The sequence below is a fragment of the Notothenia coriiceps genome, unplaced genomic scaffold (genome assembly GCF_000735185.1).
Source record: "Notothenia coriiceps isolate Sejong01 unplaced genomic scaffold, NC01 NC01_scaffold00034824, whole genome shotgun sequence".
Lineage (NCBI taxonomy): Eukaryota > Metazoa > Chordata > Actinopteri > Perciformes > Nototheniidae > Notothenia > Notothenia coriiceps.
The window spans coordinates 321,995-338,171 of NW_011367525.1; the positions used below are offsets into that span (position 1 = coordinate 321,995).

The 16,177-nt window shown below is 41.9% G+C and overlaps 1 protein-coding gene across 1 annotated transcript in view; it reads right to left on the reverse strand.

Moving 5' to 3' along the window:
- LOC104962462 (glutamate receptor 3-like) overlaps positions 1 to 16,177 on the reverse strand; it is a 33,218-nt gene that overhangs the window by 7,324 nt on the left and 9,717 nt on the right. The window contains exon 3 of the mRNA XM_010790898.1: positions 2,716 to 2,955. Coding sequence (XP_010789200.1) covers positions 2,716 to 2,955 — 240 coding nt within the window. The remainder of the gene's footprint in view (positions 1 to 2,715; positions 2,956 to 16,177) is intronic.

Sequence of the window (16,177 nt, forward strand, 5' to 3'; positions counted from 1 at the left end):
GAGGGAGGGAGGGAGGGAGGGAGGGAGGGTAGCCAGAGCATCGGAACTTCACATTGTAATCTCCCGACCTGATATTTTTATTTTGTATTCAATCAATATATTTTTGGAAAGGGAAACTGTGTGCAAACTGCAGTAGATATATATTCATTTATTTAAAACAAAAAAGAGCACTTTCTCTGGAGGAAGAAAAAGGGCAGGGGCTCAAGCCCACTTTGATGTCTATGTGTGCACGTCCCTGCTGATCAGGGAACCCGACGCGAAGCGGAGGGATCTTGATGAGCCCGAAGGGTAAACACCAGGCTTACTAATCTACCCGCACAATTTTTCTCTGGTGTCGGAATGTCTCGAAATGTTAGTGAATTCTTAAAAAACAAAACACCATTTTATTTCGGGTTAAAATGTGTTGTAACTGCGTTACTGAGAATTGTAACGGGCAGTTTATTACCCAAATGTCGTTAGTAATGCGTTACATTACTTCGTTACAGCAAAAAGTAATACATTACTGTAACTCTGTTACTTTTGTAACGTGTTACACCCAACACTGCATCCTGGATCAGTGGAGTGGTACTTGGCCTCTTCTGACTTTGGGGGTAAGTCATAAAAGAATGTTGGGAACCTCCAAAACAAATGAAAAACATAAACTAATACACACTATAGAAGTTGTCTCAAAATGTTTCTGTTTTCCTTAGAGCCAGAGTGTGAAAAACAAACACCCTTGAAGGCTATTTTCCCTTGTCACTCCTCCAGGTTTAGCCAGCAGTCAGTGCCTATATTGCCTGGGGAGCTGCACTACCTGATAAGCGGAGGTAGAGGCTCTCTGACACATCTGTCTGCTTGATGAGCCAAGTGTCAAAGCCCCCCAAAGTGCTGGATGGAGAGCATCAATAAACGACTTTAATCCCCTCCTGGGGCCAATGTCCTCCCGCTAATAAGGGATCGCCTTACACCACTGGCAGTGAAGAGAGGTAAAAGTGGTTTGGCATGGGCTTCAGCACGGGGATACACAGTACGCAGGGAATTGACGGTACACAGGTAACAGCCTGTAAATCACACGAGCCTGCTGTTGGCTTAATTGCTGCATTGGATAGGTGTTTTGTTTCCTCCTCCTTTAGAAACTTTCCCTCCCTCTGTTGCCCTTTGTCCATCTTTGTATTCTCTTTAAAGTGTACTTCTATGTGTCATCCTCTACAGCTTTTTGAATTACTCCTTTCCCCACCTCCGCTATGTATCCAACTTTGCCCCAGACAGTCTGCCAGACAGAAGAGGAGCAGCAGAGGGACGGGGACGGATATCTGGGCAGTATGGGTAGCGCTGAAGGACGTGTGGGTTGCTAGCATCCGCAGGGAAGATCCAATGAGTGTTCTAGTCAGAGTGACCCTAATTAACCACATATTATCTGCAGGCAGTGAGGAAGATTAAGGCCCTCAGCTGTGGACCCTACAGGCCTGGAGACCCAGAGACAGAGGACTCTGCGCTAAAGCACACTACATATTCTGCCTCGGAGCAAGACAGGGAGAGGTGGGGGCGTGAGGCTGGTCTAGGAAAAAATAACCACTCAGAGAAGATAACACAATGCAGAAGACCGCTTGCTTGAAGCATATCAGAATCTTTCTTTAATGAGCAGATAAACATAGCAATCCCAAACAGTTAAGCAGGGCTGCAAGTAACTATTATTTTCGCTATTGATTCATCTGCTTATTAGTTTCTAAATCAATCAGCTCATCGTTTAGTCTATAAAATGATGGATAATAATAAAAAACTTCCATCCATTCCAAGAAAATATCTTTACATTTCTCATTTTGTCAACCATAATGCAAATATATTTGGTTTAATATGATATAAAACCAAATTTGAGGACATTTCTGCTCTCAAAATAATTGTTATCATGTCGATCGACTAATCGATTGTGTCTGCAGCTCTACTGCTATGAAGGAATAAAGAAATATGCAGACAGCCTTTTTTTTTTTTGCACCCCCACAAAAAGGCGGACATATTGTGTCTTTGTCTGTCATATCCTGAACACATCCACCCCCCCTGCGCAGTTGCTGTGAACAGAATTGAAGTTACCGTAGGAGGAGGGGAGCCTTCCTCTATTGAGACATAATGAGCTTATTTTCTCGTTTGACATTAGGACACCCAGAAATGAACACTTGGACATGTTGACAGGTCATCATCGCACGGTGGTGCATAAAACCAACGTATATTATCAACAAGGCAATGCAATCTGGGGACTACACAAAAACCCTCATTGACGGAACACAATAAGCAGCCCCCACAGGCAGACAGAGACTCTGAATCCTGCAGGAAACATTTTAGTTGCAGCTGTGACATACCTCATTTCAGATGAAAGACGAGCCAATATCAACAACATGATTAAACAGAAGATTAACTGACGCCAACCAGACAACTTCTAAAAAAAAAGAAGCCCAATCCAAAGGCTATAGCTCATAAGATACGGCGTTTCTTAGAGTGTTATTACAAGTGTTACGAGCTGCTGGTGAATATATTTCACATTTACATAACACCAAACTATTACATAAAACAGTAAGTGCAGTGTTAACAGTTCAAGTATTTACAGGGCTTTCATAAAGTATTACACGGTAAATCTATCCTCTGCTAACCCCGCTGCTATTCTGAGCCGCTGTAACACTTCCTGTGGTTCCACACTGTAATTCAAGCTTCAAGGCCTGACTCCAGGCGCGTGCTGTCACCTACCTCGGTCGGTGTCGTAGAGGTAGACGAACTTCTGCCACTTGTAGTGAGAGAGCAGGCTGAGGACGGCGCCGCGGAGGGGAGGGCGCATCTGGATGACAAACTGCACCTCATTATCGGTGGGGTAACTGGGTGTGACGAAGGAGGTGTGCAGGGCGCCGCAGAAGGAGGTCAGGGTGTTCATGGACTTCTTGTCATAGAATCCGAAGATGGCGTACACTCCGCGGGAGAACTGGGAGCAAACTGCAGGGACAGCAGAGGACAAGAAGACAGGGTGGTTAGGACATTACTCAGCAAAATGTGAGTTTGCTCAAAAGACTGGCTCACTCACCTCAGCAGTGATTCAGTGAGGTAGGGTAATCTTGGAATTATTTCCTTGGTCAGAACATTCATTATTCTGTTTGTTAAATGCAAACAAATGGTATAATATGAGTATAATAATGACTAAAAGCCTAAGGGGTGATGTATTCAAATTGTTTGTTTTATTTGACAATCAAGTCCATATTACGTCATTCTTTTTTGTTGAAAGGGGGAAATTAACCATATTTCATCAATATCATTGCTCTTTGTTATTCTTAAACAGATGGTTCCTTATTTCATTTTAAAACTAGGATGATTGGGAAATTCCTTGGCGTGTCTGAAAAAATAACCCTAATGATGATATCTCGGTTTTACAATAAATGATAACAGAAGTCCTGTGACTCCAAGAAGGGGGATGAAGTTAAAAAGATGTGGAGGCAAGACAAATCAAATGAAAGACCCAATTGAGTTGCATTATTAGAGATGTAAAATCCACTGTATTTAGAGTTACATCCAAGTAATCGGTCTATTTTGAGTCACATTACTCTGTGGAAGTGCAATACTATCACTGGCCAGTTAATTCAAATAATCCAAGATGCTTTTTTGTTGCACTTCTATACGATTATTGATCATAGTGATCACAACATATAATCCCATTTTCATCTTGTACCAACCATTTGAATAAAGAAATGCATGGTAATACACAATGAACACACTCAGAAAGTGAACAGATCTGGTGTCAGTGACAGCATTGTGACAGGAGGTCAGCAATCATCCTGCGGCTGTAAATTGGTAGAATGTGTTTCTGTTTAGGTAGGAAAGTGGCAGCCAATGTATTGAAACGTCACGCCATTAACTGAGGGTCTCCAGCTCCCACCAGGGGCTCCCACCAGTTATCTCTGTTCCCTCACCCACCGTGAACGACTCACTGCAGCATTCACAGCAGATGTGAGCGCCACCGCAGCCTGTCACCGCTTCTGGTGCCTCCTACGAAAAGAGCTGAAAAACACAACTCTTTCTGACTCTAGTGAAAAGTGAATTCAGGTTTCCATTCAATGGCCTGGGACATTTGTGTTTGCTGGTGCCAAGATGTCAGAAACAGATACATACTTGGTGTCTGTGCAAATATAGGAGATAAACCTACCTATACATATCACATTTTTACGACTGGATTGACCCCTTCTTTGAGGAAAAAACAACCCTATTTACATGCTGCACACAAACCAGACTGTGTTTAGTAAAATAACAATCTGACGCAAGCAAAAGGTAAAAGAATATAAACAGTTACCCCATCATTTGAATGCTTTTCACTTCAACAAATCTATGACAACCACTTCGGGGAATGTACATCCTAATAATACAAGCATTTTATTTCTCCTATCAGAGCATGCATCTGATGACATTTCTTGAAAGGCGAAAAAACATTTCCATTTGTTTGTGTATTCATCATGCGCTCTAGTGGGACACTGTAAATTGTCAGGCAAGAGCGACTTCCATTCAGTCAGAAGCCATTAATGTGTAAACTAACATTCAGAGCTACAGGTGTTTTGCTTCCCCACCCTATCATGAATGGCTCCTCACTTATTCTGATTGACGCTCAAGTGCTCCCACTGTGTAATCAAGCATTCTTAACATCCGTAAACACTCTCAATATTCCACTACAATGGTTGGGTGACGGGAGGGAGGGCACTATTCAAACTTATGTAATGGCTATGTTAAATATTTGCTTACCAATAGCTGACGGGCATTAATTCAAAAGGTATAATTGGAGACATCAGACAAAGCTTAGAACTATGATCTTGTTTGAATAATGCAATAAATAAGCTGTTTTGGCATTCTTAGGGTTGTTGATGGTAAACTGACCTACATTAAATGTTGTATTTTGTGTGTTTTACCTTAGAAACCAAAGAGGAAATCGCTAGAACGAGAGCCGTGACCTCCAATTACGCCAAATCCACATATTTTACAGTATTACTAAAGTATAGAAATATATATATTTACATATAATATGCAATTAATGTCTGTTCAATGATTCAGATGCACTCAAATATTTCTGTAGTTCTTCGTTGGCCATTCCTTCACCAAGATTCATAAAAATTGGGGCAGTATTTTTTCTATAATCCTTCTGACAAACAGATAAACCAAGAGAACCATAAACATTACCTCCTTGGAGGGGGTTATAATCCATTTCCCCCCCTGTCCGAGCAAATCTGTCCATCTTTGTGAGGAACCATGTTTGAGTATGTGCAAACCCATTACGCATTCTAAAGAGGACAACATGACAGTGCTCACGTATTCAGCTCCTAAGCACAAAGTGTGAATGAGAGATCTAGTCGCTGGTGGGATTTGCCTCATCCTTTTTAATTCTATTCCCTCCCTATCTGTCCTGGTACAGACACCTCTCCCAAGGTATAAGCATCCATTCTCCACACACACACACACACACACACACACACACACACACACACACACACACACACACACACACACACACACACACACACACACACACACACACTAGATAAGTGAATCAACAGATGGACAGCAGTATTGTGGGTAAGTGCTGCAGGGTGAGTGCTGCAATCTCCCGGACTGAATGGGAGCCAGTCGGAGCTGCAGCCTTCGTCGAGGCCCAGCTTTCTCTGCACTCGCTCTTAATTTGGGCCAGTCCTGACACAGAACCTATCCTAGGGGACCAGATTGGGCGGCCTCTTTCTTTCTGCTCAGCTGTCCTCTGCTTATTAGGTTGCGCTTTGAGCAAACCCAAGCTTCAACAACAGATATGTCCAGACCCTCCCTGTAACCCCACTCCTGCTCCCATTAGACATACATTGCCTTTGTGATGCAACCTTAGCAAGGGTTGCCACCTTATTGAAGTGGAAAGGTTGTGTTGCAGTGATCCCATGAGCCATGCCATCTATAGTGATCTGAGCTCCAGGTATGTTCCCCCCTTGGTGAAAGGCTTACAAGGATGTTCTAGACGGAGAATGACCTCTTCGGTTTCTGACGCAAAGAATCCAATCTCACTGCACCAGATCTGCCAGCATCATGAAGCTCTGCCCCTAAGACACGAGGCATCCTGTCACAATAAATGCACGTTACTTTCTTCCATAATAAATCCCTCTTCAGAGTCTTCCCTCACATGTGTGGCTCTACAGGCTTGGTATTCCCAGCCACATGCATGCATTGCCATAAATAGACCCAACCTCCAATCAATGGAAGCAGCGTAATTTATTTCCAATGGAGAGCCATGAGCTGCACTGTGCAGGAACCTCTTGTTTTCTCACACTTAATCACTTCTGGCACGTTTCAGCGGTCAGAGGCCGCGCCACATGTTGAGGTTTCTTGGGTTCATAAGGTTTAAATACTGAAGCATGTAGGGGATAGTAAATCTGAACTCCAGGAACCTTCATGTGGAGCTAGCGGCGCTGTTGATCATGATTGATCACGCAAATGTATCAAGTAAAAATGACCCTTCCCTTGGTAGCCTGCAACCATCCTTTTCACAAACTGCTCTGAGAAAATAAATAGGAAAACAATTTGCTGTTTCACCGAGGGCTGGGGGAGAAAAACAAAATAAGTGTTCGCTCTTATCAACAACAGCCTGGATCACCTGTGAGGAGAGAGCAAGTGTTTTTAAAAAAAAAACCTTTTAAATCCATTTTTTTTGTATTATTGGCATTGTACTGTAACTTTCTAATTAATCTACATTTTAGTTTCAAGCTGCACCAATTTGATACCTCTCTAATTTGTCCTGTATGTACATTTCTCACCCTTTTATATTTTAATAAACTCTAATTATTTTTTCTTTGTGAAGGGCGAATAACAAGACCGCAGAACAAATGAACAGACCACATAAATAAACATTTATAAACATGAAATAGCAAACAAAAAAAGCAATCAGTAGAAACATATTAACCAAGTCGAACTAAGGAATTTAACGTTTATTTGCGGTGGAAAGGAAAGTCAATTGCATTGAGATTTCAGCTCAATAGTTAAAAAAAGGACTCATACCTTCATCTCTGAAGCTTTACATACTGGGTTTCCTATTTTTTTTTATTCTGAAGAACTCAAACCGTTTCTGAAAGTTACCTCAGGCTGTATAAAAAGTTCTGGATTAACCTCTTGCAGCCTGAAAGAGCCATACTCTGTATATGGACATATTGCTCTACCTCACTCACGCTCCCAGAGAGGTCTCTTCATGCCTTACCCCCTCCCTTCTTTAAACGCCTCACTCTCTCTCTCCACTCTCCTCTCTCCTCTCCTCTAACCTCACCACTCGATTTGACCTCTCTTTTTGTATCCTGTCTTTTGCCTCAGCCATCTGCTCATCCCCCAAAGCATACACCCTCCTCGAGCGTGGCGGTATCTCTCTCCACCTGAGTGCCTCCCTCCTTCCCCTCTCACATTGTTTCCCCCGTAATATCGCCTCGCTCCATCAGCAGTGCAGAGATTCGGGTTGGACTTTGGTTAAGAAAAAAATGAAGCGCAAGGTACAGTCACGAGAGACAGCTGCTGTGGAGAAATGCCCTGGCCTTATCACTCTTGGCGATTAAATAAGAATGAAATAATCATTGTTCTGTAGGTGAAAATAAGATGGCCGAACTTTCTACAACTGATGAAAAAACAAATTAGTTAATTTAATTTAATGATTCTGCGAGTGTCATCTCAAATGTAATTAATGCTCATGAGTCCTCAGAAAACCATGTGCATTTGAAGTCATTAAGAGACTTGCATGAGGGCTGAGTGGTAAACAACACAAAGATAATTCTCTCTTATCTGCTCCTTCTCTTCTCCTCCTCCCTTTTTTTTTTCTTCCTCTGCAGCTAACCATGCCTCCTCCTCCTCCTCCTCCTCTTCCTCTTCCTCCTCCCCCCTCCTGCTGCAGGGAACCATGCATCCCATCTCCAGTTCACTGGTCAAACACACACAGTGTGCCGCCCTCGTTCCCTTCTATAATCAGGACACTCTGCAGTGCTACGGGGATGTTACATTTCTGACGCATCACTGGGATGGCTGGCCTGGAATGCTAGTTCAGAGGGATGCGTGGTATCCTGCAGGCGTGCCAAGCTAATACATAAGAGAAAACCTTTTCATGCACTCAAAGTATTTGCACTCACATGCTCTTCTGTGGCCCGTGAGCCAGAGCTTTGCACTGCCTTGGGAAGGCGGCTGGGAACAGTAAATGTCAACCATGATTGCATCTCTTTAGCCGTTTTTCCCGTCTCTTTCACAAAACCAACATTCTTTCTCTTCTTGGCTCCGTTGTTTCTCCTCTCAGTCACTTGCCCTCCATTTCCAGCCTGTGTCTCGCTCCGACTCTCCCCCTGGTACCCGGAGATCCTCTTGCTGGTCTCCCCCTCGCTCGCTGCCTCGCTCCCTCCCCCTACCCAGTGTTCAGCAGCCTACATCAGGACCAGCACGTCCTGCTCTGAAGGAGGGATGCTGTCACTGGGAGATAGCTCGTAAGTGCCCGGGGGGATTGCATCAGCTCTTGTCATATAGAGATGTGAAGTGCTTCAAACTGTTAACTCAAATGGCAGACCTAGATTCAAGAACGACTCAACTGTAATGGTGCCGTGAAACGTTAAAAGGAAGCTGTTAGTGGTCGTGCTCCATCAACATCCAGCGTCTGTTTACACTTTAAATGACCTGCCGGGTAACACTGTTACACACACTGTGGGGAAATGAAAACACACATTTACTACATACAGTAAATGTATTCACTGTTTTGACATTAGAGCGGTGCTTCTGTATATTTGAACATTATTCTTTAACGATGTGCAACAAAATCGATTTATAATAATTTTATTGTGAATAAAAAATGCTTCTGGAAAACTGACAAAAAACTGTATATAATGTTTATTTAAGATGTAATGCATAACAATGGAACATTGCAATATACCAAGTTTATATTTTTCTATGTGATTTTGCCTACATACGTCATACATTATCTCCATATTGTTAAAATATTGTCTTTAATACATTAATATTGCGGTGTTACTGTAAGTCCTTTGCTGGGCATTCCATTTTTATTAGACTGCTGAAGGAATCGAACCGGTATGGTTTCATGATCATCCTCTTAACCTTAAGCCACAGAAGCAGGAGCCATAACTGTAAATGGTAGTAAACCACCTTTCCTCCTAGTGCAACAGCCCTAACTGTCATAGACACAACATATTTTCGATGTTGACATCACACTTTCACAAAATGGAAATGTACTAAATGCAGATTTAAAGAGGCTCTGTGGACTTTAGTACGCTATGGAGCAGTTTGCACCAAAGCACTTGCACGCACATGTGCACATTCGTACTCAGTCCTGTCACTGTTTCCACACTGATTGCTGGTGGCAGAAGTGGGCCGAGAAGCACAGCAAAGCTCGGGCACAATGCAGGGAAGAAGAAGACTGCTAGTAAGTAAACAAGATGAGAGGAAAATGTTGAAAAATCCTACTTTGAGCCAGAAAGTTTAGGACACCTCAAGGATTCACCCAATTAGTTATTGGTGACACTGGATATTTCTTTTGTTTTCAATTTAAAACGTTTGGTGTCCTCGTGTCTGGAGCAAAGGACCAAACTATTTTCCCTTTTTACAGTTGGTCTGAATCTGTTTTACAGGCCATACAATATCAAAACGTCTGCTGAGTTTTAGAGACCTCTGACCATTTCTCTCCACAGTCCCCTGTGCTCACAACCTCATCTGCTGTTAGGGTTTGAAAAAAGTACAAGCAATCCAATGGTGGGTTCAGACGAGTGCGTCACTTGATGCATGTACTTGTATGTTTGCCTGAGTGTATGATGGATGATAGGGGGTAAAGATCCTGGCCTGGGGATGCTCTGTCACTTGTCGCTGTTGAGCCTGGAGCTTACCCACCCAGAGATAAGCATCTCCACACACTGAGGACAGGTTTCTAAATCCCTCTGCTCCTGGGGTCAATTTTCCCCCCACTGTGCTTTGTTTCTATTATTTAAACTTTGAATGTTTTCGGTTAACTGAATCAACTCCTATTAAAGATTAAAATATAATGTTGTAGCCATGTAAAGCCGTAATACAGAATGCAAAGGTTTAATAACAGAAAATGGATGTGTACGTTTTACTGTATCTATAAAGAACTGGGGTTTAACATTTCCCTCTCTGCTAGATACATTAGTGAAAGTCACAAAACAGGGTTACTGGCCAGTAACTTTAATGGCTCAAATTAATGTGTCTCTATCAAAGAGGGGACTGAAGGGCTTCCTGTAACGCTGGCTCTGCACAAAGGAGAAGCATATAAATGCTGCCCGGATACATGGAGGACAGGTCAACTATAAGAAGAAATCTGATCAAATTCCAAAATGGCAGACGCTTGTAGGAGATTTTTGTCAAGATCCTTGCAACAATTTGGATCCAAATGTAACGAGAGAAAAAAACAAGCATATTTTTCTAAATATATATAGACATGTTTTATCATCAATGTAAGTGTGAGCGGTTTTTTGACGCCTGCTGCTGATTTTCTTTTAGTCTAACACATGAAGCCCACTGCAGAACTTGACAGCAAAATATGACAGCCGTCACTTCTGAGAACAAGCAAATGGACATGTCATCCAGTTTAAAATAACTGCATGGTTTTAATCATATATTAGCATGGTGCAAGTTCAAATTAGGCCAAGTTAGAATATTGATTGTGAACATGATTTCTATTGATATATATTGTAGAGTCGTATAGCTACCAGTTAAATATTTGAATATTGTGAGAAGGAATACATGGACATTTTAGCGAAAGTATAACATTAAAAAATACCCATTAGGCATTTTGGGTTTTTTTTTTTCTCCGAGCATAATGTAGAGTGGTATATCCAATTGAGAAGGACATTATGGAAATCTGTGTGAAGGCATAAAATTCAGACTCTGGTTAGCATGATTTACATTCTCTTTGAAGCCTCGTGAATTCGGCCTAAAAGGCATCCATAGGAGAAAAAACCTAATCCCATAGCTTGCTGTGCCTGAAGGTTTCATATATAACCTACAACCGCAGTCAAGGAGACGAGTGGACCTCAGGTCTGTGAGCAGGATGACAGAGAAATACCATTATTATTATGTGAGCTGTCACATCTTTGCCAAAGTAAAACAAGGATAACTTATTCAAACATTACAATTCAACAGAATAGTTTGAACAATGTTGAGATAAGATTTAATAGGATGATTAAAATAAAATAAGACTGTAGAAAAATTGCTCAAGAACATAACAGAAATATCTCTGATCTACTGGTATCTATTATCTGATTTCAACACTGTTATAGAAGAGTATTTAATGGTAATGTTAAACAAAACTGTGTTTTGTCATTATACTTATCATGTTTGAATTATGTCTCCATGTCCCAAAACAGTTTTACATGATGTTACTAATCTTTCTGATTGAATTGTTATTCCTTCTATATACACAGTTAAATCTTCACAGTATTACAACTGTTCTTCATTCTAAAACCTTTGTGTTGTCATTAATAAAGCTTGACTATCATGAGAACCCTGTGCAAATATGATTCGAGTATAATGGTATTGGTTTAACATCCGGCGTAGATAGGTCCTCCCAATTAGGATGGTCTCTCTTGAATGTAATCTCTTATCTTATCGTATCGTCTCCATTTTAAATACAACCCAAATGCCATTACAGAACACCAGCGGTATTTATCATGAGAAACATGTCACCAGTATCACCAAACTTGGTATGTAAACGTGCAATATTTGAGTTTCCTGCATTTTGTCCTTGCTGGCTGTATTTTAATTTATTTTTGTATTATTACTTATATTATTTATTTACTGACTTTCTTTTTTCAGGCATTTGGGATATTTTCTTTAAGCATATTTAGACGTTTGACACCCAGGAAAGCAATGACGTTTTACCAAATACTAATAATGCACATAATAATGATAAGCTTTAACTGCTACAAATGACTATGTATTTTGTGCACTGGAGATTAGAAACTGATCCTCAGACCAGAGTCACTGAGGTCCGATGTGGTCCACCAGCACGTCCTTCCCCTTCACTGCAGGTGATCAAATATTCTCTTTGCTCTCTTGTTTTTCTCTGCAGCCCTTCAACCCGCAGCTCCTTCTCCTCTCCACCTGCATTCTTGATGATATAGTCCTGTACTTGTGTGAGAGTGGCTGGTGAGTAATCCCCCAGGGAGTCAATGACTCTCGACTCCAGCTCCTTCTGACAGATATTTTCACCTTCAAGGTCTGACCATCATTCTTTAGTTTGAACACAGGGCAGCACACATGGCTGAAAGCATTCTGTGGGTCAAACATGACACTCCCTGTGTAGGTCTGTCCAATACGTTGGCCATTTCAAAAGTTCAGATAACGTTATCTTGCAGGGTTCACTTAATATCTCTGTTCGATAGGACTCAAAGGATACATGCAGAAATCTCCCTTTCCCCTCATCCGCATGTCATTTCCTTGACACATGTAATTAAGGACTATCTATGCGAGTAGATAACAGACCCAAACCCTTGGCCCTCGCTCCACCTCGAGAGCCACGCTCAGAGATCCCACAGCCCATCGCGCTGAACAAATAACAATCCCTTCTTCGACAGGCTCTTGCAGTCCACCATTTGCTGCAATGCAGAGGCTGGAGGAGTGCTACAGGACTTGTCTTATCCTTTCAAAGATGATCACTCCTCTCACCTTCGAGAAGATGTCACCACAGTACACAGCGAGGACAGTTACTGACCCTTCGAGTGTGTCTGTGCGCATTTTAAGAAGGATTCAGCGGAGTATGAAACATGTAAGGCTTATGATATTCCGTAATTGGATTTCCAAGAAAGCTGGTGACAAAACCTCACACACCACTAATCCTCCCAATCAGCACTGCGGGACTAAAGCGTGCCCTTTTTCGCAGATGAATATGAAGGAAGTGAAGAGAAAAAGAGCATGAAGCAAGAAGGAAAGTGGGGGTCGCGGATGGAGAGGGTTGGGGATTGCGCCACGACTGCATGAGGACGGACAGCCAATGAAGGCAGATGCGCCCTAACTTAAGGTTTAATCAGCCTTGGAAGTGAGAGTTGAAACACCAGGGAAGGAGAGAGTTTAACATGTCGGACCACCAGAACAAACCTTCAAACTGTTGCTGTCAGAAGCAGTCAGGGTCTGCCTTCGCAACAAACAAGGACGATTAGCTCTGCTGGATCACAGGAAACAGTTCACTTTAGGACTCCATGAAGAGATGCCGTTAAAGAAAGGCGACATGAGAAGGAAATGTCAGCAATCTCACAGAGAAATACTTTCAGAGGATGCATATAAATAATTCCCCATGGGTAGAGGTTTTTGGTGATATTTCAGATAGAGACTGTCGCTCCAAACTGACTTGTTTTGTTTCCAATTGTAAGCAGCAGGGTAAATACCTGGCATTGAGAACCGAGGCGGTTGCTGTTCTTATTCGGATGATTGAGAAAAAAACAAGCAACCGTTTTGGATGTCTGGTGGGCACATTTATTCCTCCATCACCGTCAAAACACTGGATTGTTTTTCCTGCCCTACTTCAGTCTTGCTTGCTAAACTAGTTTCTGTTTTCTCTTTTACTAATCTGCAAGACAGAGCAGCGAGGACTCTTGAAAAAATGTTTTCTAGATAGAGTGCCAACCATCTGAGTTTAATTCTTCCTGACTGGTTGTTTCTGTCCTTTGGGGAGACCTCTGATCTGCATGTCTCGTGTATGTTTACAGTACATGCACGTGCAAAGCCAAGAGTGTGCCGCACAGGGCCACCGAGAGGGGATGACAATCTGCCACTCTCACGATGGTCCACTTACTGCACGTGTAAACTAAGCCTCTGCCCCCGGTGTCGCTAATCAAATTACAAGTCACATTTCATATCCTATACAGATGAAACAAATCTAGCCGAGCCATTGAGGGATTTGCAATGTATAGCTTGATTATAGAGCTGCATTTTAAAACAGCGCCTCTCTAGGACAAGACTCTCCCAGCTCTTTGCCAGTCTCGGAAGAATAAAAGAATACGAGGAAGGGAGATTGAACCAGTTGGTTAACCTTGAAGACATCACTTAAATAATTCCCTCTCCTTCTCAGACTGATCCACGCTTGGTTAAGCATGTATAGTCCAGTGCCACTTTTCATCTTATTAGTGCCCTTGCTGAGATGGCGCTCCGTCCCTGAATGATAATGTTGGAGGTAGTCGAGAGAGACAGAGATGGAAAACAGAGAGCTCTGACAGTGACTGAGCTGTAATCCTAAATATGCCAGGGCCTTGGCATATGAACCCTTGAATATGCCCTTACTCACCTTGCTTTTATAAAGTACATTTCCCCTCAATCACGATCCTCAGCAAGGGGCTTCACTTCAGAGACATTTTATAGAGTTTCTTGGAGAGAAGAGCAAAAGTTTTCTCGCATTTGATGAAACAATGGATTCTCCGTGGACCTTCCATTGTCTGGATAAGTGCTGGGCACTTACGACAATAAGAAGAAATTAGGTTTAATTTGGGGCCTGTCTGATATCTTGTCTGCTGTGTTCACTGTGCTGCAATGCAGTCAGACCAAGTTCCAGGTTTAACAGTATCATGGGATCAAAAGAAAAACTCATAAAGTGGATCACAATGGCTTACTGATGAAAAGCATACGTACTGCAAAGTCATTTAATTTCTAAGAGACCAACACAAAAATATATATATTTTGTTTTAATTCAATGGTAACAAAAAAAACAATATATATACATATATATATAATTTTATATATATATATATATTTTTTGTTCTATATTATATATAATGATATAATATTATATAATATATATATATAATAATAAATATATTTGTTGATTACTCAGGATAGTCCACAAAACTCACTTTAAACAGATTTAATTTAAATTAATTTCAGCCAGAGGAAAAGGTGGTTTATTACAAGAATCTACTTGGAGGTAAAAACCAAAAGTGAGCGTAATGGGGATGATAATCTTCTATCACACAGTTAAGCTATGAGTTCATATATGGCAAGAACACTAGGACAAACTTCAAGCAGGAAGTTGGGCTGTGAGCTGTGATGGAGCTGTGATGGAACCTCATTCTTTCTTTCAAATAAATCTGACTAGCCTGTCATTTATTTCGTATTCATTTTTTTATTGTAACCGCACTTTGGTGCACTTACAGGGCATCCTAGGAATACAACGCTTAACTTAACTTCGGCCACTTGAGAGCAATTTCCAAACTTAAGCTTCTTTGTGCATAAAAGACCCAAAGTCTATCCCCTCACTGCTCAGGGATAGCACTTGGTACAGCAGCAGCGGCAATATAATGGGCAAGAGGAAAAAACATGGGACAAAGAAGAAAAAAAGAAGAAAAAAAGAAGAAGAAAGCAGGAGAACTGACGTCTCGGTGCCCTTGGTTTAGGAAAGGTATGCTAGTCATTCCAGTCCATTAACAGTAGACAGAGCAGGGTGATATGTGGCTTCAACCATTCACACCGATTGTCTGTTCCTTTATGGTCAGTTAATTTGGAACTGGAAATTATGCTACTTCTGGCCACTGTCCATTGCTGGTCTTCTTTTCAATACAGCTCATCGACATAGGAGTATACATAGAAACTCACAAACCCTTGACTAGCATATTCTTAACAATCCTCCTCAGAAGAAAAGATAAAGGGTTCTCTGTGGTGGTATGTACTTACAATCCAGTGCACATCACACACAGGCACACACAAACACAGCGGTAGGTCCCGTCATTTCCCGATCTCCAGCACTGTGCCTCTATACGCCACTATTCCCTCCTCTCATAAACATAGCCAAGCCACTGAACTCTCGCAATCCTTTTTCATCATATTCTAGCACTGTCAGGGCTGCAAAGGGCACTGCCATCTGAGAGAAGCTTTCCATTGAGGCCTTTGGAATGGATTCACTCCAAACGGCCTTTTCATTCTGCAGCTGCGATGGATTAGCTCTGTCATGGGTCCAGATGAGGTTTGCCTTCCTGATCTGCACACCACGCCGGGGAAAATAAAACCACGGCACCGAGATAAAGAAAGCAGGAAAAAAACAAAATGAAGGGACAGAAATCGCGCCGGCGGCAACCCAATGGTCGATGATAGAGAACTTCAATATTTCATCACACAGTCATGCATGGACACACAAACACGGCCATCGGCCTGGGAGCAAACGCCCACAGGTTTTATGAAGCCA